General features: G+C 43.0%; 1 protein-coding gene across 30 annotated transcripts in view; it reads right to left on the reverse strand.

The window, feature by feature from the left end:
• Positions 1 to 6,528: 6,528 nt before the first annotated feature.
• The window catches only part of mapk8ip3 (mitogen-activated protein kinase 8 interacting protein 3), a gene marked incomplete at its 3' end in the record, with an annotated part of 42,983 nt that continues 25,131 nt past the window's right edge, over positions 6,529 to 24,380 (reverse strand). For 12 of the 30 annotated variants that reach the window (XM_080776790.1, XM_080776807.1, XM_080776789.1 and 9 more), the window contains 18 exons: positions 23,747 to 23,917; positions 21,939 to 22,098; positions 21,358 to 21,408; positions 20,525 to 20,614; positions 20,141 to 20,287; positions 19,173 to 19,338; positions 18,772 to 18,969; positions 18,044 to 18,215; positions 17,776 to 17,895; positions 16,911 to 16,991; positions 16,384 to 16,451; positions 14,475 to 14,626; positions 13,948 to 14,119; positions 13,415 to 13,528; positions 11,842 to 11,880; positions 10,318 to 10,482; positions 9,440 to 9,586; positions 6,529 to 8,921 (listed from right to left, as the gene is read on the reverse strand). In XM_080776790.1, the coding sequence (XP_080632916.1) occupies positions 8,785 to 8,921; positions 9,440 to 9,586; positions 10,318 to 10,482; positions 11,842 to 11,880; positions 13,415 to 13,528; positions 13,948 to 14,119; positions 14,475 to 14,626; positions 16,384 to 16,451; positions 16,911 to 16,991; positions 17,776 to 17,895; positions 18,044 to 18,215; positions 18,772 to 18,969; positions 19,173 to 19,338; positions 20,141 to 20,287; positions 20,525 to 20,614; positions 21,358 to 21,408; positions 21,939 to 22,098; positions 23,747 to 23,917 (2,350 nt within the window). The remainder of the gene's footprint in view (positions 8,922 to 9,439; positions 9,587 to 10,317; positions 10,483 to 11,841; positions 11,881 to 13,414; positions 13,529 to 13,947; positions 14,120 to 14,474; positions 14,627 to 16,383; positions 16,452 to 16,910; positions 16,992 to 17,775; positions 17,896 to 18,043; positions 18,216 to 18,771; positions 18,970 to 19,172; positions 19,339 to 20,140; positions 20,288 to 20,524; positions 20,615 to 21,357; positions 21,409 to 21,938; positions 22,099 to 23,746; positions 23,918 to 24,380) is intronic. The other 18 variants (XM_080776798.1, XM_080776799.1, XM_080776794.1 and 15 more) reach the window with 6 other exon arrangements.

The following is a 24,380-nucleotide window of genomic DNA, read 5'->3' on the forward strand; positions in this document are numbered from 1 at the left end:
CCATGGGCTATAGCCCATATCGTACGGCATACTATAGCGCGCCGTTTTTCATCATTTTTGAAGATTTGAAAAAAATGACGAAATGACAAAAACGAAAGGTTATAGCCCATGTTTTTTGAAATTTTGAAAAAAAAAGTTAGCCTCGTTTCTCATCATTTTGGACCATGGGCTATAGCCCATATCGTACGGCATACTATAGCGCGCCGTTTTTCATCATTTTTGAAGATTTAAAAAAAATGACGAAATGACAAAAACGAAAGGCCCATGTTTTTTGAAATTTTGAAAAAAAAAGTTAGCCTCGTTTCTCATCATTTTGGACCATGGGCTATAGCCCATATCGTACGGCATACTATAGCGCGCCGTTTTTCATCATTTTTGAAGATTTGAAAAAAATGACGAAATGACAAAAACGAAAGGTTATAGCCCATGTTTTTTGAAATTTTGAAAAAAAAAGTTAGCCTCGTTTCTCATCATTTTGGACCATGGGCTATAGCCCATATCGTACGGCATACTATAGCGTGCCGTTTTTCATCATTTTTGAAGATTTGAAAAAAATGACGAAATGACAAAAACGAAAGGTTATAGCCCATGTTTTTTGAAATTTTGAAAAAAAAAGTTAGCCTCGTTTCTCATCATTTTGGACCATGGGCTATAGCCCATATCGTACGGCATACTATAGCGCGCCGTTTTTCATCATTTTTGAAGATTTGAAAAAAATGACGAAATGACAAAAAGGAAAGGTTATAGCCCATGTTTTTTGAAATTTTGAAAAAAAAAGTTAGCCTCGTTTCTCATCATTTTGGACCATGGGCCATAGCCCATATCGTACGGCATACTATAGCGCGCCGTTTTTCATCATTTTTGAAGATTTGAAAAAAATGACGAAATGACAAAAACGAAAGGTACCGTTATAGCCCATGTTTTTTGAAATTTTGAAAAAAAAAGTTAGCCTCGTTTCTCATCATTTTGGACCATGGGCTATAGCCCATATCGTACGGCATACTATAGCGTGCCGTTTTTCATCATTTTTGAAGATTTGAAAAAAATGACGAAATGACAAAAACGAAAGGTTATAGCCCATGTTTTTTGAAATTTTGAAAAAAAAAGTTAGCCTCGTTTCTCATCATTTTGGACCATGGGCTATAGCCCATATCGTACGGCATACTATAGCGCGCCGTTTTTCATCATTTTTGAAGATTTGAAAAAAATGACGAAATGACAAAAACGAAAGGTTATAGCCCATGTTTTTTGAAATTTTGAAAAAAAAAGTTAGCCTCGTTTCTCATCATTTTGGACCATGGGCTATAGCCCATATCGTACGGCATACTATAGCGCGCCGTTTTTCATCATTTTTGAAGATTTGAAAAAAATGACAAAATGACAAAAACGAAAGGTTATAGCCCATGTTTTTTGAAATTTTGAAAAAAAAAGTTAGCCTCGTTTCTCATCATTTTGGACCATGGGCTATAGCCCATATCGTACGGCATACTATAGCGCGCCGTTTTTCATCATTTTTGAAGATTTGAAAAAAATGACGAAATGACAAAAACGAAAGGTTATAGCCCATGTTTTTTGAAATTTTGAAAAAAAAAGTTAGCCTCGTTTCTCATCATTTTGGACCATGGGCTTTAGCCCATATCGTACGGCATACTATAGCGCGCCGTTTTTCATCATTTTTGAAGATTTGAAAAAATGACGAAATGACAAAAACGAAAGGTTATAGCCCATGTTTTTTGAAATTTAAAAAAAAAAAGTTAGCCTCGTTTCTCATCATTTTGGACCATGGGCTATAGCCCATATCGTACGGCATACTATAGCGCGCCGTTTTTCATCATTTTTGAAGATTTGAAAAAAATGACAAAATGACAAAAACGAAAGGTTATAGCCCATGTTTTTTGAAATTTTGAAAAAAAAAGTTAGCCTCGTTTCTCATCATTTTGGACCATGGGCTATAGCCCATATCGTACGGCATACTATAGCGCGCCGTTTTTCATCATTTTTGAAGATTTGAAAAAAATGACGAAATTACAAAAACGATGGGTTATAGCCCATGTTTTTTGAAATTTTGAAAAAAAAAGTTAGCCTCGTTTCTCATAATTTTGGACCGTGGGCTATAGCCCATATCGTATGGCATACTATAGCGCGCAGTTTTTCATCATTTTTGAAGATTTGAAAAAAATGACGAAATGACAAAAACGAAAGGTTATAGCCCATGTTTTTTGAAATTTTGAAAAAAAAAGTTAGCCTCGTTTCTCATCATTTTGGACCATGGGCTATAGCCCATATCGTACGGCATACTATAGCGCGCCGTTTTTCATCATTTTTGAAGATTTGAAAAAAATGACGAAATGACAAAAACGAAAGGTTATAGCCCATGTTTTTTGAAATTTTGAAAAAAAAAGTTAGCCTCGTTTCTCATCATTTTGGACCATGGGCTATAGCCCATATCGTACGGCATACTATAGCGTGCCGTTTTTCATCATTTTTGAAGATTTGAAAAAAATGACGAAATGACAAAAACGAAAGGTTATAGCCCATGTTTTTGAAATTTTGAAAAAAAAAGTTAGCCTCGTTTCTCATCATTTTGGACCATGGGCTATAGCCCATATCGTACGGCATACTATAGCGCGCCGTTTTTCATCATTTTTGAAGATTTGAAAAAAATGACGAAATGACAAAAACGAAAGGTTATAGCCCATGTTTTTTGAAATTTTGAAAAAAAAAGTTAGCCTCGTTTCTCATCATTTTGGACCATGGGCTATAGCCCATATCGTACGGCATACTATAGCGCGCCGTTTTTCATCATTTTTGAAGATTTGAAAAAAATGACGAAATGACAAAAACGAAAGGTTATAGCCCATGTTTTTTGAAATTTTGAAAAAAAAAGTTAGCCTCGTTTCTCATCATTTTGGACCATGGGCTATAGCCCATATCGTACGGCATACTATAGCGCGCCGTTTTTCATCATTTTTGAAGATTTGAAAAAAATGACGAAATGACAAAAACGAAAGGTTATAGCCCATGTTTTTTGAAATTTTGAAAAAAAAAGTTAGCCTCGTTTCTCATCATTTTGGACCATGGGCTATAGCCCATATCGTACGGCATACTATAGCGCGCCGTTTTTCATCATTTTTGAAGATTTGGAAAAAAATGACGAAATGACAAAAACGAAAGGTTATAGCCCATGTTTTTTGAAATTTTGAAAAAAAAAGTTAGCCTCGTTTCTCATCATTTTGGACCATGGGCTATAGCCCATATCGTACGGCATACTATAGCGCGCCGTTTTTCATCATTTTTGAAGATTTGAAAAAAATGACGAAATGACAAAAACGAAAGGTTATAGCCCATGTTTTTTGAAATTTTGAAAAAAAAAGTTAGCCTCGTTTCTCATCATTTTGGACCATGGGCTATAGCCCATATCGTACGGCATACTATAGCGCGCCGTTTTTCATCATTTTTGAAGATTTGAAAAAAATGACGAAATGACAAAAACGAAAGGTTATAGCCCATGTTTTTTGAAATTTTGAAAAAAAAAGTTAGCCTCGTTTCTCATCATTTTGGACCATGGGCTATAGCCCATATCGTACGGCATACTATAGCGCGCCGTTTTTCATCATTTTTGAAGATTTGAAAAAAATGACGAAATGACAAAAACGAAAGGTTATAGCCCATGTTTTTCGAAATTTTGAAAAAAAAAGTTAGCCTCGTTTCTCATCATTTTGGACCATGGGCTATAGCCCATATCGTACGGCATACTATAGCGCGCCGTTTTTCATCATTTTTGAAGATTTGAAAAAAATGACGAAATGACAAAAACGAAAGGTTATAGCCCATGTTTTTTGAAATTTTGAAAAAAAAAGTTAGCCTCGTTTCTCATCATTTTGGACCATGGGCTATAGCCCATATCGTACGGCATACTATAGCGCGCCGTTTTTCATCATTTTTGAAGATTTGAAAAAAATGACGAAATGACAAAAACGAAAGGTTATAGCCCATGTTTTTTGAAATTTTGAAAAAAAAAGTTAGCCTCGTTTCTCATCATTTTGGACCATGGGCTTTAGCCCATATCGTACGGCATACTATAGCGCGCCGTTTTTCATCATTTTTGAAGATTTGAAAAAATGACGAAATGACAAAAACGAAAGGTTATAGCCCATGTTTTTTGAAATTAAAAAAAAAAAAGTTAGCCTCGTTTCTCATCATTTTGGACCATGGGCTATAGCCCATATCGTACGGCATACTATAGCGCGCCGTTTTTCATCATTTTTGAAGATTTGAAAAAAATGACAAAATGACAAAAACGAAAGGTTATAGCCCATGTTTTTTGAAATTTTGAAAAAAAAAGTTAGCCTCGTTTCTCATCATTTTGGACCATGGGCTATAGCCCATATCGTACGGCATACTATAGCGCGCCGTTTTTCATCATTTTTGAAGATTTGAAAAAAATGACGAAATTACAAAAACGATGGGTTATAGCCCATGTTTTTTGAAATTTTGAAAAAAAAAGTTAGCCTCGTTTCTCATAATTTTGGACCGTGGGCTATAGCCCATATCGTATGGCATACTATAGCGCGCAGTTTTTCATCATTTTTGAAGATTTGAAAAAAATGACGAAATGACAAAAACGATGGGTTATAGCCCATGTTTTTTGAAATTTTGAAAAAAAAAGTTAGCCTCGTTTCTCATCATTTTGGACCATGGGCTATAGCCCATATCGTACGGCATACTATAGCGCGCCGCTTTTCATCATTTTTGAGGATTTGAAAAAAATGAAAAAATGAAGAAAAAAAAATCCGCAATTTCCGCAATTCCGCAATTTGACAAAAACGATGGGTTATAGCCCATGTTTTTTCCGCAATTTCCGCAATTTCCATTTCCGCAATTTCTGCAATTACCGCAATTTGACAAGAACGATGGGTTATAGCCCATGTTTTTTGAAATTTTGAAAAAAAAAGTTATCCTCGTTTCTCATCATTTTGGACCATGGGCTATAGCCCATATCGTACGGCATACTATAGCGCGCCGTTTTTCATCATTTTTGAGGATTTGAAAAAAATTACGAAATTACAAAAACGATGGGTTATAGCCCATGTTTTTTGAAATTTTGAAAAAAAAAGTTAGCCTCGTTTCTCATCATTTTGGACCATGGGCTATAGCCCATATCGTACGGCATACTATAGTGCGCCGTTTTTCATCATTTTTGAGGATTTGAAAAAAAATACGAAATTACAAAAACGATGGGTTATAGCCCATGTTTTTTGAAATTTTGAAAAAAACGACACCATTTTATTTATTTGTTTTCAGCGTACACATATGTTTAATATTTAATCCACACAGATAAAGAGATCAACATATGAGTATAGTGACAACACGCTGTCACCCCTTGACAACCGCCAGTCACATGAAGACAGTGTTGGGGGAAATAACATGATGAGCCCCCCATTTGATACAATTCTCTTCTCTCTGACCCCCCCCCCCCCAAATCTATACACTGTAACGTGATAAACCGGCTCTTTTTGTACACTTTCAGAATTACAAAAATGCACAAGACTGTGGTTCTCAACCTTTTCAGGCCGGACTCCTCCTCGTGTTGCAAGAGCTATCGGCTATTTTCACAAAACACAATCTTTGTGTTTGTTTGACCAGTTTATGTAGTATAGTTTGTTGTATACTTTGGATGCATTAATGGTCTTTTTCTTTTCTATTAACCCATTTTGGTACAAGCTTGTAGGCCTGCTATTTTCTTAATTACGGCCCCGGCCAACAGGTTGAGAACCATTTTGGTTCCAATCATATGCAGTGCTAACCTGACGCTGCCAGATGAGGGCGGTATTGCGGAAACATATTCCCCAACACAACACTCATCTGGGATCTCTGACGGAGTTGAGCCCTGAGTCAGATCTGCTTCGTACCGAACCAATCAGCGTGAGCTAAAGGCGGGATGCGGATGTGACGGTATATAGACACGTCGATTTGATTGGTTGTGTTTGCACGCCCACACGGTGATAGACAGACGCTCCCATCCAATCATCTACCATGTATCTTGAAAAAAAGGAACAGCCCCGTCATCGAATTTGCTTCCGCGATCCCAGATCCAAATAAGCTGTGAAACAAATTTGTGTAGCAAGCTTTTTGGATCTGGCAGCGTCAGGTTAATGCAGTGCAGCTTATCGTCCAGACATCTGTACTTTAACACTTTGGTTTCAGCTCCACCCTTGTGTTCTGTTCTGTGTGTTTCAACAGCCTAATTAATTGTTCACATTCACCTCTCGAGTAAGGGCTCCGGGGTCAACTCCGTCAACGACATGCCCTTAAGGTTTTCAGTCCGTTTTTCAGTCACAAATTTGAGTCAGATTTAATTTCCTCCACCAACCCTCAAATTGTCCATCCTTGGACCAAAACAGAGATCAGTGACTTTTCACCAGATTGCTTTCAGACAGATTTTGTTTTTCTCTTTTCTCTCTCCCTATTTGTCATCAAAATCTGATCTGGCTGCCTGATTAAGCCCCCCCCCCCCCCCCCCCCCAACCTCCAACAACTCTGAAAGTGTACAAATCAATTATCAATAGACCACTAGTAGGCAAAGGGTGGCCAGAACTGGGACCCACCCATGACAATTAAGGCTATGTCCAAATCGATAGCCTGTGCAGCATTCTTTTTCGGGTTATCGTCCGGTCTGGAGCGGATATCGTTACGTCATGTTGTAATCATGGTTATGTTCTCATCAGGCCGGGGCCCTCAATTTGGAACTTCCTTTCCCTCAAACCGATTTTTCCAAATAAAAGCCGTAGGCTACGAGAGAACAAGGTATGTTTTTATAGAGGGTATGCGCGTTACATCATCATCATACCTGGAAGTTATGTGGGAACACCTAACAAAAAACTACTTTCTGGTCTTGACAGCTCATACATCCAAACCGAAAAGTCCTATTTGATTGCATTAAACGACGTTAAACAGTGTTAAACTCACTTTTCCACTCAATTTGCCACTCGATTTTCCATTCACTTTATGCATGCGCATACCCTCTATAGTTATTCTTCCGGTTTGAGGGAAAGGAAGTTCCAGATTGATGGTTCCGGCCTGATGACTTAGAACAAACGGAAAGGAGCGCACACCAGTAGTGGTGAGGTGCTGACCACAGGAGATAAAACTTTGACATAAGAAAAGAGGCCGCACAGCTCGTAGTCACGATGCTATAAACCAACGTTTCGGCAAGCAGGTTGCCTTCAGGGTATGATGTCTCCGGCCTGATGACTAACAAAACAATGACTACAACATGACGTAACGATATCATCCGCTCCCGACCAGATCACACAGCAATTTTGTAACACAGACCAGGCTTTCATCCGAGGTGGAAAGCCTGGTGATGCGAGGTTACCAAATCGAGGGTCAACCTGTACTGGAAGAATGCTTATTATAATTATTATGTGAAGATTATATCTAATCACTTGCCTTGTAGTGTTTCTCTCCAGAGAGACCTTGATCAATTTTAGAGCTCTCGTCCTATGTAAGAACTCTTTGTTTTTTCAAAAAAGGAGTATGACTGTATCCAGATAAAATGCTCTTTTTAAAACATTTTAATGAACTAAAATGTCCTCACATTCAAGGAGTTGACCTGCATGATCACAATAGTATTTCTCTGCACATGCAGTATGAATACACATGCAGCTGTATCAGTATACAGTACAGTTATACCACACATCTTTATTTATTAACTTTTATAGACTTTCTGTCACATGTTCTAGTTCTTACTAACCCCATTCATTATGTTTTCTAATGGCTCAGAAAAAGATCAGGCCGAGGCCAATCTTACTTACCGACCACTGAAATAATCCCTCACAGGTCCATTTGGTTCTATTTGTACGCTCTCAGAGATACAGATCTGTAAAGGTCCCCAACTATCAACAATACTGTAGCTGGTGACCCCCTCAAGGCATTCCCCTGACCCCACTTTGAAAACCACTGCCTTAACAGGGCAACGTTGCCGATTTGTAACCCGAATCGTACAGTTCTGTTGCTTAAAAGCCTGATTATACTGTGTCCATGTAGCTGCAAGAAGGGCCCGTGTCGGCTTCCAGACAAATGAAAGACATGATGGTGCCATTCTCAAACTATCGAATGTCAAGGATCCCCAAGTTGGTATAATAAAAACCCCATAATTCTGAGAGCTACAGACCTGTAAGGGTCCCTTGGGGTTCCTAACTGGCAATCATTTAGCTGAGGGTCCATGAGCTGGCGATGAAACGTGCGCTGTGCAGATCTTAACGAACCGGACAGTGTCATTTGAACTTTGCTGACAGACCTTCACGCGGCCGCCTCACGACGGGAATTACAGAAGATCTGCAATGTTGACCTTTCACGGATAACGATGGCGAGGACGAACCGTTTAAATGGAATAAACTTGGGGTGGGGGGGGGACACTGATGCAGGACATTTGAGATAAATATAGGAGATACAGTCGTACTTACAAGATGGATACGAGGGCAATTTGAGAAGAGGGAGGTAGTTATGAGGCTGGGTTACAAGGCTCATGAAGAGAGGACAGGAATAGGATGGTAGGTGATAAGGTTACTGAATCAGATGAGGTACTTACAAGGCAATAGATAGTTACAAGTGTTGGGGGGGGGGGCAGAATAGTTACAGGGATAGATAGATACAGGTCTTGGAGGGTCATTTCAGAGCCAAGAGGGAACTTTTACATGACCGGGGATAAAGTACAAGGTTTGGGGCGCGGGGGGGGGGGGGGGGGTACACGTGGGGGGTAGACACGTGGGTACGGCGGAGTCACTCTGGGACGTAGGACACCTGCCACACGATGATGTGACTCCGCTCAGCTTTGCACAAGGCAGGTTTCATTTGTTGAGGAGCTGCTGCCGTGCTCGTGCTCTCCCCTTCCTCCGTCTCCTCATCCTCTCCATCACCTGAGGAAGGTACACACACACGCACGCACGCACACATGCAGCCACGCACGCACACACACACACACACGCACGCACACATGCAGCCACGCACACACACACACACACACACACACACACACACACACACACACACACACACACACACACACACACACACACACACACACACACACACACACACACACACACACACACACACACACACACACACACACACACACACACACACACACACACACACACACACACACACACTTTAGCCACTTATTCATGCACTTTAGCCACTTATTCCCTATAATAGGGAACAACAAGCCACAAGGTTAATCGCACTAATCAAATGAATCGATTGGGGAATAATTCATGGATAATTGATGGCTTAATAAAGTATTGGAGGAATAAATCTATCTATTTTGGGCATGTCATTACAGTCAAGATCTTTCAAAAACATTAAAAAATGCAGGACACCATTGTGTGATGAAGTGAAAGAACACGTGTGTTTATTGAAGTCTTCGTCTCACCGATACGGAAGTCGATGTAACCTTCTCCTCCACTCAGCACCAACACATTGTGAACAGTCTGCGCTTCTGCCTCTGGGGGCGCCGTGGAGCCCTGCCCTTCTGATGGACTGTCCAACACGCTTCCGTTCAGTGTCGCCAAAACATTTCCTGCCAATGAAAAGCATGGCGTTACTTCACGCAGGGCACAGGAGTCATCTAAGAGCAGTCAACCCTTTTCACATCAAGGTCCAGAAAGTGTTCGGTATTTGAGCAACAGATTGATGAGATTTAACCTCTCAGGCCCAAAACCTAGAATATTTTGTTGTCGTTGGATAAGATTTTGTCTGCAATTCCATGCTGTATTGATGTGGTACCATAGGAGAGATAATAGGCAAACGTTGACCAAAAAAAACAGCTCCTCTACATTCTCCAATTGCATAGACTTGTCTTGTAAATCAAAAGTAATTTAACAATTTATCACTCATGGTATAAATACGTATTTTACGCTCTCAAAAGTTAAAAGATCTATAAGGGTCCATTTGGTTGCCAACTCTGCATCATTTAGCTGGGGACCACCTGGAACCCCCTCAAGGGCCACTGGTTGAAAACCACTGATCTAAGCCTCAACTGTAATCAGCTGTCATTCTGGTAGCCTACAGTGTGGATTGTAAAAGATTGGAAGTGTTGATGTAGTTATTTTAGTCATAGTCTAGAAAAAAATACCACTTAGTTTTTTTTTAGTCATATTTGAGTCATTTGAATTTAGTTTTAGTCTAGTTTTAGTCAATTAAATATTATAAGATTGCTCACTCACTCACTCACTCACTCACTCACTCACACTATACAACACAAACGTTAGATGTGTATAAATGGAGATGTTTCTGTGACGAACAACCAACCTGGCACAGAGACAAAGAACTTGACAGCATCGCGGTGTCCATGGAAACAGAGCTGCGCCTGCGCCATGGAACAGTACGGAATGAAACTACCCGTGCTCTTCTCTGAGCTGTCGTCCCCGTACACGTGGATCACGCCGCCAGAGGACGTAGGCGACACCTTATTGGCTGAAGGAGAGGTAGAAAGGGAGGGAGGGAGGGAGGAAGGGACAGTTAATAACTGTGTCACAAAAAAATGCTAAAACTAAACAAAAGAGATCCTATTTGGACACATACACAGAGCGAACAACTCAGCTACAGGCCTCCCTTCATCCAAACAACATAAGAAATACAGTACATTCAAAGTAGGGCTGGGCAATTACCAGAAAATATGTAGAAACCCACATTTAGAACGTGGGTTAGAGGTTGCCAGTTGTAATGGTTAACCCATTTTAAACCAGGATAGCGTGTCATATTTTACATTTTAGAGTTGGCTATACAAAATGATCAGATGTGCAAGCTCACAGCACAGCTCACAATGCGATACAAGCTTGTACAGCTGCTATTTCTGAACAGTTTGGGGGGGGGGGGGAATCTTGAAAGTATTTGAAATATTTTGAAAGTCGAATAATGTTGAATGTTATGTTTTTGACACAAATCTTCTCTTGTTGGGGTCCCTGGCAGAAAACATTTTCAGATGGGGGGCCCATGGCCTTGACAGTTGACACTACTGATTTAGAAGGTCTTAATGGGTTAATGTAATAATGCAGAAACAACACTGTTTTCTTATACAGTACAGTACATCAATGAATGAATCAACACTTTTATAGATTTTCTATAATTGCTAAAATCGATTCAATTCAATCATTGGTGGAGTGCTGATATAGTAGTAGAGCTTACAACATGTCGCATTGTGACGTGTTGTCAGCGTGTAGATCTGTTATTTGAGGCAAAGGTTTGAAATAATGGTTATATTTATTTGAAGTCGCCAAACCCTATTTTAAAGGGATGGACATACATCACCCTTAACTGTGCAGCACATCCACTGATACAGTAAAACACCAACTCTACAATGTAAAACATTTCTGGCATGCAGTCGCATCATGCAAGAACCTCTTAAACCCCCATAGTAGGAAATTAATTCATGACTATGCCAACATCATGAGTTACATGTTACGACAAACAATGACAAACAGGTTTTGTTCTTCTGGTCAATGGGCTATGAGGCAACCATCAATAGCATGCAGACAAACAAAAATGGCTTCTCTGACGCAAAATAAAGAAACTTAACAGCTTCAGGAAGTCTTTTCAAAGGGGGGAAAAAAGGACGAACGACCGTATGACTGTGTGCCATGATCCATAACAGATCCATCTTTACCTCAGAGAGGGCAAACACATGTCAACCGGGCATCCGTGAAACATGAAACAGCTTTTTCGAGGGCCGCCGGTTTCTTAACAGATATGGCACTGGAATGAAATGCGGGGCGTTGAAGGCAAGCAGGATGCTGCATGGGAGCTGGTTTTACGGGAGAGAGCGCTCCCACTTACCCCTCAAACCCAGGAGCTGTCCCCGGTGTAGGACTACCGCTAGAGGACGGGAGGAGGAAGAGGACGAGGAAGGTAAGCAGAGGAGAAAAGAGCACAGAGCAAATAGTCAGGACAGAAGAGGTGTGTGTGTAGGGTTGGGATCCTTTAGGATTTGAACGGTCCCATAGACCCTTACAGGTCTGTCCTTTTCCACCGGGGGTTGAACCGGCTCCGTTCTTGTTTCCCGCCTAATTTTGAACCAAATGAATTGGTTCGGATCTGGAACGAGGAAGTGCTTCTTCTTGCCCCGAGGTGGGAACCAAAGTGGGCGTGTCATCTATTCAGGTCGGAAGATACAGATGTGATATAAACTTACAGGCTTTAGTTCCGACACATCAAAGGTCCGACAGTCATTAGACCGACAACCTATACCCAAACCCCTAACCACACCCTGACCGAAAGCACAACGCAACGCATGTCGGAACAACGCGTGTCGGTAGCGAAGGGTGATTTCCGCATTTCGACATCAATCGATCGACGTCGACCGACATTGATCGACATCGACCGACATGACATCGATCCACATCGACATCGATCCACATGACATCGATCCACATCGACATCGATCGACCGACATCGATCGACATCGATCCACATCGACATCGATCGACCGACATCGATCCACATCGACATCGATCCACATCGACATCGATCCACATGACATCGATCCACATCGACATCGATCGACCGACATCGATCCACATCGACATCGATCCACATCGACATCGATCCACATCCACATCGATCCACATCGACATCGATCGACATGACATCGATCCACATCGACATCGATCCACATGACATCGATCCACATCGACATCGATCGACATGACATCGATCCACATCGACATCGATCATCGACATCGACATCGATCCTGGCTGAAACGGGGAGCCAGTGTGTGGGGAGCCATCCATCTCTAGTCTTAGTTTTTCCCCCTTTACTCAGAAGGCACACTGTCCCAACCAGTCCAGAAAACAGAGGTGAAACATAATTGTAAAACTATCATAAAAAAATTAAGAACGGAACCAGTTTTAGAACCAAAGTGCTTTTGATGGAAAAGGGGCCTCGGAGTCATGGTGGTCCTTGAAATTATAAAGTCTAAGAACCAGCGGTATTAATTGTATAGCAGACATGAAGTCCACATACAGTACCAGCTCTGAAAAGTGTGATAGAAAAACAGTTCCAAATGTGACAGAACCGATTCCTGGTTCCTCGATGTTGGATCTGGTTCCTGCGGTTCCGGATCTCAACCCCAGGTAAAAAAGAGGTGCGACAGGATGGAAAGAAGAGGATCATAGAGAAAGAAAGTAGGAAGGGGACCCCTAAATTGACAATATATTTTTTTATTTTTTTAAGATTTTTTTGGGCCTTTTTCTGCCTTCATTTGATACAGTAAGCTGACAGGAAATGGGGAGTCGAACCCACGACACGCTGCCAGGCTGTATTAGCAGCCTAGGTGCCCGGTATTTTTAATACTTTTGTGTGACACTGTAGTATGATTGGCATATGTGTGTGTATGAACGTCAGACTCACTCTCTGTCAGGGGGATGGAGATGACCACGCCATTTCCTGTCCCCACCCATAGACGGTTTCCACCAATCAGGAGGGCCGTGATTCGCACAAAGGAGAAGCCCAGCTTGCCAGTACCTGTGGATTATAACCAGAGTCTTAAAAACAAACAAAAAACAGAACAAAAGGCCTCAATACACAAAACAACGTAAAAAGGTGCGCTCCTCTGGGTGCCATGGGCCAGGTTGCCTACCCAGGGCCGGTGGAGGGCAACTCCACCATCATTATTCATTATAGCCAACTGGAATGGAATCTGAAAAATAAATACTTGATCAAATGACTCAAGAGCAGGGGTCTTCAACAGGGAGTCCGGGACCCCTAGTTGGTCCCCAGTGTTACCACATTAACCACTTTAACCCTAGCCTCCGTATTCTGAGGAGAACTTTCTTCTAGTTAGCACCTTGCTTTGATCAAAAATCAAATCAAGGTCAATTGAGCCCCGTTACCCATATGGGGTTTAAGTGGTGAGATGTTTGTAATGATGACTGGACTCTCACCCAGCATCTTGCTGACGTAGGGCTCTATGTCCACGTCCTGGAGGTGCTGGTGGGTGACGGCGTGGTAGAGGCGCAGCGTGGAGTCCAGCCGGATGGACACCCACACGCCGTCGCCTAGCGTCGCCAGCTGTCGCACCTGGGACTCTCTCCTAGGATGGGCGTCAAACGACTTCTAAGATGAGGGAAGAAAAAGGAGATGGATAAAAAAATGAATAAACTAAAACATATACAACGAATACTGTACTGTGACGAAAAGGGGGGGAAATCGAAAAGGGAACAAGCCTCGGGTGATTTTTGTGTGGTGTGGTGGCAGTGGGCCGTGAAAAATAACAAAATTTATTTTAGTAAAGAAATCAAAATCTAAGAAAGACTCATTTTTGTAAAAAGAACAGTGAATGTCAAATAGTCTAGTCCCCGATTATAATACGACCCCGTGTTTTAGGATATTTCCATTGGAAAGAAAACGTATGGTCTTATATTCAGACCAATAGGGTACTAATTAGAGGTTTGTGGGCAGTGACTCGCACCTCTATTTGCATTGATTTTGGCTGAATCACGTGGATTTGGTTTTTGAAGCCCGCCCAGACGCGGTCATGGACCACCGCCATGCAGCGGATGGAGTGGTGAGGCCTGCCCAGGTCCATCAGGTGGTAGTTGGACAGGTCCCACTGTCCGTCTGCTGAACAGAAGGACAAACACGCACACACACATTATGTAAACCAAAGGAACCGCCTGTCCCCAGAAAGAAATGTTATTACAGCATCACAATCATTTTAACCACTTTATCCATGTTATCCTTAACAGAAGACGTCACACTGATAAGCACCAGCATGCGCGCGCAGGCCTGCAGCACATGAACACTGCCTCTAACTGCCTCTAAGTTCTAACTGCGCTCACGTGTAAAAATGCACCATCACATTTTCATATGCTGTTTTTCTCCCAGTGTGGAGGAAGAATGATTAGGATTTTTATTGTGATCTCTCGCCCTTGAAATATATAACCATTGGTTTCTGTTGTGTGTTAACAATAATAGCAATTCAAAATAGTTGTCCTCAAAACCACACCTCCTGTCGCTGTCATAAGAACGCAGGGAGCGCTCATGACCACGGCAGCAGAGCCTGTTTGTGAACACGCAGCTGCAGCCCATCAAGTATAATTTATGCTCTGTCTGTGCACAGAGAACGGCCGAGACTAGCAGACCTCTAAGCTCACAACAGTCGCATCCGCAACGCGATGTGAGCTTGTATATCAGCTGTTCTCTGTGGGAAATACTGTTGTGCAATGAAGTATAAATGTCTCCCTAGGATGCACCTCACTAGCCAACACACTGAGGTTGAATGAACTGAAACCAGTGCTCCCCAAAACAACAGGTTTGGAGATCTGTTGGGAATTGATTACATGACCAGCCTCAATGTTTTTTTTTTTTAATATATTTTTTATCCCACGATTTTGTAACCCATTTTTCACCCCTGTGTCAATCATCTAATGTGATCCTGGGCTCTACACACCCTCCGCCAACCTGGGGAGAGCAACGGACTTAACTCATGCTTCCTTCATGCTTGAGTGTCCAAGTTGCTCCTTTACACCTGACAGGGGGGAGTTTCCCTGGTTGGACGTAGCGCGTGGAAGGAACACGTTATTCCAACCAGTTCCTTTCCCCTCCATCAGGCGCCCCGGCTGGCCAGCCTCAATGTTTGTAAACAAATAATTGTTAACTATTCAAAAAGACCAGATATACATATCCTGACACAAAACGTTTTCAGATAAAGGAGTCTGTGAGCCGTGACCAAAAACACATTACAATTTATAGGGCTCCTTGACATGAAAAAGTTTGAGAACCACTACTCTACAAAACAACAACAACGCATACGGCCTGCAACCTGGCCTGGGCATAATTGATTCTGAATCTGATCTTGGATTTAACGTCCAAGATCAGAATCAGTAATAAGAGTAGTCCAAGCCTGGTATTTATAGATTCCAGGAACATCATCCACAACAATTAAATCATTTCTGTAGACCTTGAAACAGTCACCCATGCTTTTATCTCACGAGTAGTTGCTCTGAGTCAGCATACAGTACATACATAGAGTCAAATGTATTTTAGTTCGGCTTCCTTCCAGTGATGGAATAAGTACTCAATTTTACTTTTCAAATGGCATAGGCCTATATACATACTGTAGGGCTGAAGTGGTTAGTGTGTTTTGTAATAATAATAAACGTCTACAAAGTAACTTATAATTGTAGTGGAGTAAAAGTACTATATTTTCCTCTGAGATCGAGTGGGGTACGACGAAGTGACGCAACGTGAGCTTGTAGCTCTGCCATGTTTGAATAGCTATGATTGTGACACTGCATTAACTCCTTCTTCTAAAATCTTTTTTCATGTTAACTCTCCTAAAAGCTAAACAAAACAAAATGGCTTAAAAGGCAAAGTACCCTCAGCTCTGTGGAATATGGCCAGAGTGCCGTCGGCCAGGGCGACCAGGACACGCCCCTTCACATGCCTGCAGTGTAGAAGACAAGAGATAACAACATGCACCTTCATTCAAAACGCTTCCCAAATGCACAAGGCAAGGTGGGCACCACTCATCAATGTCCGTACATGGGCAAATATGTCCGTGGCAAAGACTTGGTCTTGTCCGTGTCATTTTGTATGTCTGTGGTAAAAATATAATTTTTACAAAAAATGTCCACCACAAGCCAACATCGCAACGCACATGGCCAAAATGACCTTAATTTAAGGTATTCAAGAATACTGTAGCAACAATATCATGGGGGAAAAAATGCAAATTATGTACATTAGTTATAGCACAGTTTGAGGTCCCTACTTAATAAATATTATCCATTATGTGTATGTGTGCACATTATACATTATATCTATTATTTATATTTGTATTAACACTATGAATGTACGCCACAGCACACGCATGCACGCCAGCACGCACACACAAAGGTTTACTTACACGAGGCTGAGGACAGAATCTTTCAGTTTGATAGAGTGAAGACACTTCTTCCAGTTGCCGACTGCTGAGTGCACGTACAGCCTTTGAGAGAGGATGAGTCAACGTGTACGTGAGTGGTGAAAAAGTAACTCATTGCATGTACTTGAGTACAATGTTGAGAGATATTTTTTACTTCCGTTTAGATTCTTTACGCACTGAACTTGTGAAATGGGACATTCTGCATAAAGGGTACTTTTACTATTGGTACATTATGTAGGAGTTGAGTCATTACATTTTGTTTGACACAGTTGCACAGAATAGTGAAAATAGCAGATCTACAGTACATGCTCACAACACGTTGCGAGGTATATCTGCTATTTTCACTATTATGTAGAACAGTCAAACAAGTCTATGAAGCTACCTACGAAATCCATGAAAAGGTTTAATCTGCAACACAATTATATACAATACGTAGATACTCTCGCTCTCTCTATCTCTCTCTCTCTCTCTCTTGGCCTGGAAAACGTTGAAGACAGTAGAGTCTAGCTGGAGCAGTGGTTCCCAAACGTTTGAGCTCAAGACCCAGAAGAGAAATCAGATGTTTACTCGGGCCTCAAACTAGTGAAAATAGCAGATCTACAAGCTCACAATGTGTCACGTCGTGCTGTGTTGTGAGCTTGTAGATCGGCTACTTTCACTACTACTTGAACATGTGATTTCTAATTTATGGAATTTATTTTCTTTTATTTCTTCGTGAAATTACTGGAAAAGAAATTGGGGAATGTTTTTAAATAATAATTAAAAACAAAATGTAGGAAACAAAAAGTAAAGGGACCCATAAAAAACCCAGTGTTTGGGAACCAGTGAGCTTTGAGAGACTACTCACCATCCGTTCTGTGCTCCCAACCACATGGTGGGGGCGACGCTGGTGACATTCTTGGATTCTTCGCCTCCCTCCTCAGACTCCGGGGCAGCCGTGGTCTCCTCTTTGGACTGACCTGTGCTTCTGTCAGGACAACACAAACCACCCAAACCTCTTATAAAACCTTGTATTGATCATAGCTTATTTTTATTAAGTTTTCACCAGTGAAAAAAGGCAACCGCTGAACATATTTCGTCATAGTTTTAGTGGACGACATCAACACTGCTCCTACCTATCGGTGGCGTCTGCAAGGCGAGGCTGGGGGTCGGTGAAGACGTGTTCGGTGAAGTGTCCCGGCGGTCCGGCCGCATGGCTGGCGACTGGCGCTTCAGGCACCGTCACCTCCGTGGCCTCCGTGGCTTCCTCTGCAGACTGGGCAGGGTGGATCTTACCATTCAGTGCTCCTACAGGAAAACAGAACATATGCAAGATTAATGATGAGATTATACAAAACTCACTCAGCGGTGAAAAGATGTGTCTCTCCCAGGGCGTATCAATGTATTTTCAATGTACTTTGTGTTCTGCAGCTGTCCTGCCTATCAATCTTGCCCAGGGAAACGCTCCCATTGGAAGCATGCAGGACCGGACCGGACCGGACCGGACCGGACACTAGTTGTTCAGACCTGATTTGACCGGACCTCTTCACACCACCCAGACTATATGCCTGTCTGTCAACACTGTCTGCTCTTGTAGGGGACAACAACCTGGCACATCGTACGACGAGCTCCTCTCCGAGAAGACGTCGCTGCCGCGCTTCTAACTCATTCCCTGCCTCAACCATACGCTCTGGAGAAATGAATTATCTCTCTCTCTCTCTTTCTCCGATCTCATCGATACGTGTTAATCTCATACTAAATGGCTGACATCGGTCATGGCGACTGAGAACTTCAATCCATGACTATTACTGACGTACAGTACTAGAGTGAAATGTCACGTATAGTGACTTCCTACAAGGCTCACCTTGCCCTTTGTCTAGTATGGGGGTGTCTGTGCGCGAGGAGCAGTTGCTGCTCCGCGCCACGCTGCAGTTGGTGGCGCAGCCCACCAGAGTGATGCCCGCCAGCATGCCCTCCACACCGCCCGTCTCCTCTCCGCCCGTCCCACCGTCTCCCGGGTCCAGGACGATCTCCCCTGCCGGGTAGTCACTCTCGCTGGCAGCTGGACACAGGGATTAAAGCAAACGCCCCCAATGTTGGTTTCTGTCGCATTCCTGAGCCATTAATCCAACAAAGGGTTCTCCCCCAGAAGAGAAAGATTATGTATTATGATGCTATATTAACTACTGTTGCCGGGGGGACCCCCTTGGTCCTACTGTTCTAAAGCGATGGAGATGACAGACACTAATTGGTAATTGGTCTCACCTGGCACACTAGAGATGCAGAGCACATGGGCGTTGCACACGTTGAACTGGTCCACCAGGGAGCCGGGCTGGTTGGCGTCGATGATGACCACCTTGCTGGCAGAGTGTGTGCTGGTCAGGATCCACACTCTGCTGCTCATGGCGTCCGTCTCCTGGAGCTCCTTAGACTGGGAGGGAAGAACAACCGTACCATTAAACCCCATTAAAACTTGGAAAGCATTCGTGTCATTATTCTTTCTTTTTTGCGTGATTATCTTCCCTGTCTGGGTGTAAACCTATCCCTATCTGTTCCGAAAGTGTTGGAAATGCTACTTTTCAGGATTCAAATTCAAAGGTTCCACACTCCAGCTTTCACTGAATGAATGCCTGGACTCAGTTTTTCCCCAGCCTCCCATGCGCATCACTACAGGGCAAGCCCGCCAGAACCGTAGTGACCGTAGGATTAAATTAATCGTCTAGCCTGCCAGAACCGTAGGCTACGTTTTCCAAGGTTTATATTCTTCAATACATGTTTTGATCCGATCAAATCGTTAGCTTCCGCTCGTTAGCATAACAGTCAAAGTGGGACAGTTGCCGCGGCCATTTTGAAGATGCGCGTGCATCCACTTGCACTCTATGTGCTGCTTTCAATGGCCTGTATCTCCAAATCGGCGCAATGAATGTTATTTCTGGTGAAAACTCTGGGTTTCTCCACCACCGCTCTTCAAAATAAGGGTTGTGCGTGATAAAACCTTGGCAATGCGCGATAGATAGATGAATTAATCCTGGCGGTCAAACGGTTTAAAGAGGAATTGACAAGTTTGCTGTAAATTTCTGCCCGCTTGCAAAGAAATATAATTTTATACAGATAAATCATGGCACCTTCAAAGTGCACATGGCTGCAGCTGAGTGTGTGGGACCGTTGTGTGAGCTTGTAGATTCGTTTTCCCCGGAGCTCACCCAACTGCACGCTGAGTGCCCTGGCCTTACCTTCCTCTTCTCTGGGGAGCTGTTGGTGCTGCTCTTGGTGTCCGCTCCTTCCTCACTGTTCAGAGGGTCACAGGTCAGAGCCTTGGCTACAGGCTCCTGGCTCCAGGCCCTCCACCCCGTCAGGTCCACGCCCGCTGCACACCACAACTACGCACGCACGCACACACGCATGCATGCGCACACACACACACACACACACACACACACACACACACGCACACGCACACGCACACGCACAAACACAAACACACACAGTCTTTTGCTCATGTTCTACTATTACTTGTGGGACATTTGAGATCCAATGAAAGGATAATCTAGTCCAGTGGTTCTCACACTTTTCAGGCGCCTTAGAGACCTTTAACTTGAGTTCCTTGGTCTTCCTACCTTCCTATTGGGATCCTTCTCCACCAGGGGGCGACAGTAGACAGGAACAGGTACATTCTTCATGCGGTTGTCCTCTTTTTCATTGGTTATCTGAAAGTGGGGAGGCGGGACACATTATGTCATAAGTCATAAAGACCTTCCTCTTTAGTAAGGCATTTGCCCAGTCGGACTCTTAAGCTGCCCTGTGTGCTGTTTTTAACCGTTTTATTCTTATTTTTATTTTTATTTTTTTATCTGTAGCACTTTGAGATTTGTTTCAAATATAAAGTGCGTTATAAATAAAATGTATTATTATTATTATTATTATTATTATAAGACCATTCACAAAGAAAGAGAGTAAGTGAGTAACTGGATGGAAGTTGAACCAGTGGGGGAGGGGGTGGGGGGCTTGGTGGTGGAACCCAATTCCTTCAGGCTTGTTACGTATTAAAAATGGGTCCGCAGCCCAAAATTGGGTCCTCGAATCCTGCTGCTGTCAACTATTTTTCCAATAACCGCCGACTACTTTTTTTTGGCAGAAAAAGTATAGTATTAGACCGTGACGGAGGGGCGCCACGAGAGACACCACAGAGTGCGCTGCCGTGTTGAACGTTGCGAAGTTTGCTTGAGTCGACTCAGCCCCGTTCGAGTTGCAACCCGATATGGACCCCTGGTGCATATCCGGGTACTGTGACACCGTCACTATTTCCACGCTCGGGAATGTGACACATGACTAGAGGCGAAGCAGTTCCGCGTACGCCACAGAAGGGGACGCTCGGTAGGCCAATCAGAGGCAGGCGAGGGCGGGTCTTTACGCGACCGTGTCGGTATCTTGAATCACACGTCTCACTTACCTGTGTTCTCTTCAGCTGTCCGTCCTGTCCGCTGTCTGTTTGACCAGCAGTCTGTGTGTGGGAGTGGACAAAACAGACAAAAACAGACAAATCTAAGGAATTCCATAAATAGAAATAATAATAATTAAGACGCAGTGAAAATACTGCTAAAAACTTGCAATTTCCGGCACACGACTGCATTGCACAACAATGTATAACATCTCTTTTGGGTCCTTTGAATTAAAATTCAAAAATAGCAAAAGTAGCAGATCGACAACGCTCACAACGCACTACTTCGTGCTGCGTGGACCCGTAAGGGTCCATTTGGTTATATTTGTACACTCTCAGAGTTACACACCCGTACGGGGCCATTTGGAACCGACTCAAGGACACGTGTTTTGAGACCCACTGGTGTAGCAGAGTGTTTCCAGTGAGCCAACACGCACAATAGCAGCACCCTGACTCTGTTTGACCAGAATGGAAAAGAGCCTTCATTAGTATCAGCGGTAACACCTTTGAAGGAAGTAGAGAATTGGGGCCCAAGTTCTTTCCAAAACAGCGTGTGTGCCTACAGCCCATTGGGTCTTGGCGTTGCGGTGTACCTGTTTGAAGCGGGACGGCACGCTCCAGCCGCAAGCCTGCATGATGCCGTCGTCGCGGCGCATGTGCTCGCGGACCTGCCGATACTGCTCGCGCCGTTGCTCTCGGCGGGCGGACAGCGCCGAGTCACTGAGGAGAGACGCAACACCATTACTGGCCAGTCTGCAAAGCAACGGAGGGAGAGAGAGAGAGAGAGGGAGAGAGAGAGAGAGAGAGAGAGAGAGAGAGAGAGAGAGAGAGAGAGAGAGAGAGAGAGATGGAGAGATGGAGAGATGGAGAGGGAGAGAGAGAGAGAGAGAGAGAGAGAAGGAGAGAGAGAGAGAGAGAGGGAAAGAGAGGCAGGGAGGGAGAGAGAGAAAAGGGCGAAGCGGTTAGCAGCATGGCCAGCCAGCAGCGAGTGAGACAGAGAGAGAGAGAGACAGACACAGAGACAGAGACAGAGAGAGAAGCTAAGCTTTACTTTCATTCCAAGCAAACAAACAAAATGCACTTCATTATTATTAACAATAATGCGTATATAGAGCGTGTTATGGTGATTTAGTGTTTCAGTGAACAAAATGTCTATAGACACAATGCAACATTCCAACAAGAGTCCAAACTAAAAACAGGCACATTTGTTCTGTATGCTGTTTCCTAAACAACTAACAAAATATGTAAAATCATGATGTTTTACTAAGCTATTACTATTACGATTTTATGAAAGATTCTTCTGAACAGGTTGCTAGTTTGACCACTTCAAATGCACTAATCTGAAAACAATGACAGAAATGCTCTATAGTTCTATCTATAGCATATAGCTCTCAATGCATCGCTTGTAGATTGGCTATTTCCGCTGCACAACATGCTTCCATAGAAGACATGCTGACTTCTATGGAATCCAAGTGACTGAAATCAATCATGGCAACTTAAATCCATGTATTTGTGATCCTGTGAGCATTCCAGTGCAGTCTGTGGCACGTCTGACACAAAGAAACGCCTGTAGCCTCTTAAGCTGGTACAAGCAAGCAACCATGCATTAAGACAAAGAGTGCGTGCGTGCGTGCGTGCGTGCGTGCGTGCGTGCGTGCGTGCGTGCGTGCGTGCGTGCGTGCGAGGGTGGAGATAATAAATGGTAAATGGTGCATTTATATAGCGCCTTTATCCAAGGCGCTTTACATAGATTGTGCATTACATTCACCCATTCATACACCGATGGCAGCGGAAACCATGCAAGGCACCAACTAGCACATCGGGAGCAATTAGGGGTTCAGTGTCTTGCTCAAGGACACTTCGACAGTAACTCTGGGGGAGCCCGGGTTCGAACTGGCAACCTTGCGGTTCCCATCCAGGCACTCTACCCCTGAGCCACCGCCACCCCTTATGATCCAGGAGGTACAGCATCAGTTCTTCCCAGAACCCAAACGTATTATTTAAAGCTTTCAGAGCTTGGAGATCGGCTATTTTCATTATTTCTAAAAAGTTTTTTCTTGTATTTTTATTATTATGTATAATGTAAGTTGTTAGCTGCTCAGTGTTAATTTCGTCGACTACTATGACGAAAAACTTTCGTCAACTACCTTTTGTCACTGAATGACAACTAAAACTAATACTAAATATATTGACAGTTTTGTAAAAAAAAACAAAAACTAAAATGTTAGGTATGGCCACCCTGAGCACAACCAATTTTAAAATCTGCCATTACGATGCCATCAAAGCAAAATTATTTTTGGTGACAAAATCAACTGTACATTTAGTCGACTAAAGTCTTATGATATTTAGTCGACTAAAACTAAGAAAGAAAAATGTGCTGTCAACATGAAGCGTGGCTCACTCTTCGGGGAAGAACTCGAGCGTGCGGTTGGACGTGGAGATCTGGCACATGGTGTGGCTGCGTCTCTGAGGGAAGCCGGCCGGAGACGGTGACTTGTAGTGGATGTTGACGCTGTAGTACGGCCGCTTGACCGGCGGGGGGCTGGACGACGAACTGAAGAGACGAGCGAAGCTGCAGGGAGCACACAGATATGTCAATTAAAAACATATCTGAATTAATCTTTATTCCAGACACACAGGGGGTCCATAGAGTGTACAAATCATCAACATATAACAAAAAAAAGTGAGGGGCGCTTTACCAACCCTTATCATCTTACACCATGGCGATATCATAACATAACATCAAATGCCGATTTGCAAAAAACAAACATTAAACTCTGTTCATTGTTAATGGCATTTAATGTTTGTTAGTGACAAAACAAACATTAAACCTGTATATAGGAGGGGCTACAATAAAATAAAAAAATCACACCCGTGTGAAGTGAGTGGCGTTAATATATTAAAGTCTAACTCATGTTGATTAGGTCATGTAATGGTGGTGATGTAAAACAAACGGTGCCAACACAAACATTACACGCCATTAACAATATGACGTAAACGACACATGACGTACATTTTCCCTTTATTGTCAATGC

The sequence above is a fragment of the Protomyctophum bolini genome (assembly GCF_963924005.1).
Source record: "Protomyctophum bolini genome assembly, chromosome: 11".
In the NCBI taxonomy this organism is placed as follows: Eukaryota; Metazoa; Chordata; class Actinopteri; order Myctophiformes; family Myctophidae; genus Protomyctophum; species Protomyctophum bolini.